This window comes from Rhipicephalus sanguineus, chromosome 4 (genome assembly GCF_013339695.2).
Source record: "Rhipicephalus sanguineus isolate Rsan-2018 chromosome 4, BIME_Rsan_1.4, whole genome shotgun sequence".
Classification (NCBI taxonomy): Eukaryota; Metazoa; Arthropoda; class Arachnida; order Ixodida; family Ixodidae; genus Rhipicephalus; species Rhipicephalus sanguineus.
In genome coordinates, this window is record NC_051179.1 from 138,666,544 (window position 1) to 138,669,832 (window position 3,289).

Genomic DNA, 3,289 nt, shown 5'->3' on the forward strand with positions numbered 1-3,289 from the left:
GCTGACCAATAATCCCTCGCATACTACCTGAAAGCATCAAGTCTGCCAGAACGAGACCCTCGCTATGAATGAAGGAAAGAAGCGTTAATTTCAAGGGCTCGTTTTCTTTGTTATACACAATATTAATGAGAACTAACAGACAATAATGCCAAGGAAAGTATAGGGGATGTTTTTAGTAATAAATGTAAGGTAATTGTGAAGAAAGAAAAGTGGACGAAAAGATAGCTTGCCGCGGGCAGGGACCGAACCTGCGACCTTCGAATAACGCGTCCGATGCTCTACCAACTGAGCTACCGCGGCGGCCAACCCCCGTCGACTTTATAGGGTATATGTGTGCATTTAAACGTGGGAGCGTCAGTCAGCGCCGCCATAGCCACGACGGCGAGTGTGGAACACTCTTTTTTTCTGCCTGTTGGCGTCACGTAGCACGTGAACTTGTGATACAGGTGGTAGCATTGCTCGAAGCCAGCGACGGAAACTCTTTAGAGATAATCTGCTTCTCGCCCACTTTATTATTGTACCGAAGAGTCATCCTCCAAAGAAAAATGGCCATGAGCAAAAGTACAACGTTGAAGACCCCGTTCCTGAAGGCACGAATCCGCCTCTTCAGATAAGTTATCGGTATCTCGCTACATGGCCAAAATTTTTTTTGTAACATATCTTGAAAACCAGGTCGCTCTTCTATTACATCAGCGACATTTACCTTTCAAAATGTTGGTCTGTAGTTAATTCGTATTCGTTCAAAAAGCCGCGTCCTCTTCGCAGGACCTCTTCCTTATTTCCTGTGTTCTCGGCGCTTTGACGTTATTGAATGAAAGCAGCAAGGCGGTGCGCCAACGCTGAACAGCGAAGTTTGTTGTTTTCTGTAGATTTCAGACGGGCTAACGCCTTGTCTAGTTGCTAATTTTATTTGTGTTCGTTTTCGGCTCCGCACTGTTTCATCGTGTTTCATCGCACAAACTCAGCTCTCCTGGACTTTGATAAACTAGTCATTTTTTTCGCCTGCAGTATCTATGGCAACGTTCTTGGGTATTTTATTTAACTCTCAGGTCCGCCATGGTGACTCAATGGTTACGACGCTCTGCTGCCGACCCGAAGGAAGCGGGTTCGAACCCGGCTGCGGCGGTCGCATTTCGATGGAGGCAGAATGGTAGAGGCCCGTGTACTGTGCAATGTAGTGAACGTTAAAGAGCACCAGATTGCCGAAATTTCCGGAGCCCTTCATTTCGGCGTCCTTCATAATCATATCGCGGTTTTGGAATGTAAAACCCCACATATTATTACCATGTAACTCGCATGTTTTATTTGTTTTTTTTTCTTGTTTAACTGCACTATACAGTGGTCCAAGAGGTGCCACATTGTAATATGCGTTGTTTGTTTCTTGACTGGTTCTTATTGCCGTTATATTTTACTCCTGAGCAAATAAAAGACTATTGTTTACGAATGAATGAAAGAGAGAAAATATATTAGAAGGCAAGGAGAGTGGCGTGAGCTAGTAAGCCCGGGCCTCCTACACTGCGCTGGGGAAACTGCAACGGGGGAAAACTAGTAATGAAGTATGATGATGGTGACAGAAAGAAGTGATTCATATATATATATATATATATATATATATATATATTGATACGAAGTGTCACTGTCGGTGAAAACAAGGGAAGCGCGGGTAGAGAAAGAGGTCGACGACGTAGCTCCTACGATTTCCGCGGTTTCTGTGCCCATTAAAAACCCCCTTACGCTACTCCAGCGTACGTAACAGATTGGTGGGTAGTGCTGGGTAAGACGAACCCAACAACGGAAGCTTCACTACCTGAACTTCGCCGCAGCCGCCGCCTTGCCGGACTCCCGCCTTCGCCGATCGAAATGTCCCAAGAGCAGACCTCTGCTGCTTCGACGCCAACTCCGACGGGTTCCGTGCCCTACTACCGAGTGCCACCAAACTTCGGCGGAACCTCAGAAGAAGACGTCGACGTGTGGCTCAAGAACTATAAGCGGGTGAGCAGGAGCAACGGCTGGGACTCGGAAGCGCAGCTCAGGCATGTTGTGTTTTCGCTAACTGACACCGCTCTCATGTGGTACGAGAACCACGAGGACATGTTTACGACTTGGGACCGTTTTGTCGAAGAAGTGCAGAAGTGCTTCGGTGATTCTGACGCATAGAAGAAGCGCGCGGAGCAGACATTGGCTCAGAGGGCACAGCTTCCAGGAGAGACATGCACGACATACATTGAAGAAATCTTGAAGCTGTGCAAGATAGTGAATGCTCGGATGTCTGAAGAAGACAAGGTTGGACACGTTCTTAAGGGTATAGCCGAAGACGTGTACAATTTCTTAATTGGGAAGGAAAGCCTGAACTCCGTGTCTGACGTGATAAAGCACTGCCGTACCTTTGAATCGCTGAATATGCGACGGATCTCTCCGAAATTCGGCCGCTTGTCTAACGTCCCAACTGTGGCTAGCGTCGCCCAACGACCTTGCTTTCACAATACGGCAGATTGTCAGAGAAGAGCTGCTTCGATGTCAGCAAACATCTCATCACCCCAACAACTTTCAGGAGGCCTATGCAAGAAAACCAGAGCATGCGCGAACTCCGGCTACTCTTGCTTCATGGCAGCCATCGGTCAACGCAGCTGATCCCGATGAATACCGGGGCGCACGGCAGTCTGGGTTCTCACATCGCACACCACCCACTTACGGACGGCGTTTCCGCTCGCCTGGTTACCGTCAACGAACGTCGCTTGGCTACGGTGCCCCTGAAGAGCGGCACTACTATTCCATGCCTTCTGAGAGGAGTGGTTACACTGAGCAGCCGCCTGTATCTCGACCACATCCGGTGTGCTACAACTGTGGTGTCCCGGGTCACATCGCACGTTTTTGCAACCACCGCAGTCCATATCAGCGACAGCCTTCTCAGCCTTTCGACCGTCCACTCTACACGCCACGGCCACCACGCGCACCAACCGGATTCCGCTACCCCTCGCCGGCTTCTGATCGAAGCTTGACGCCGCCACCAGCTCCACGAGCTCCGCGATCACCGTCGCCACGGCGACGCACGCGGTCACCGCCGCCGGAAAACTAGTCGGTGCGGCCAATGGGGGTGAGGCCGCGAGATACCAGGCGCTATCTACAGATATACCCCCGTCAGCGTTTATGTTGAAGAACAGAGTTCACGTACTTGTTGATACGGTACCTACTATGGCACTTGTAGATACAGGCGCGACGATCTCTGTGATGAGTGTAAATTTTAAGAACCTTCTCGGACCTAAAGTGATGTTTTGCCTGAGCCCTGGTG

At 49.6% G+C, this 3,289-nt stretch overlaps 1 protein-coding gene across 1 annotated transcript; it reads left to right on the plus strand.

The window, feature by feature from the left end:
• The first annotated feature begins 1,860 nt into the window (after positions 1-1,860).
• Positions 1,861-3,076, plus strand: LOC119391630 (uncharacterized). The gene is made up of 2 exons (XM_037659298.1): positions 1,861-1,992; positions 2,612-3,076. The coding sequence occupies exons 1-2, from the start codon at positions 1,861-1,863 to the stop codon at positions 3,074-3,076; spliced, it is 597 nt and encodes a 198-aa protein (XP_037515226.1).
• The last annotated feature ends 213 nt before the right edge of the window (positions 3,077-3,289 follow it).

What these genes read in the sequence shown, in the direction of transcription:
- LOC119391630 (XM_037659298.1), top strand. Translation starts at nt 1,861, where the DNA reads ATGTCCCAAGAGCAGACCTCTGCTGCTTCGACGCCAACTCCGACGGGT. An exon ending in GGCTCAAGAACTATAAGCGG is followed by an intron (nt 1,993 to 2,611) that starts GTGAGCAGGAGC and finishes GCTTCATGGCAG; the next exon opens with CCATCGGTCAACGCAGCTGA.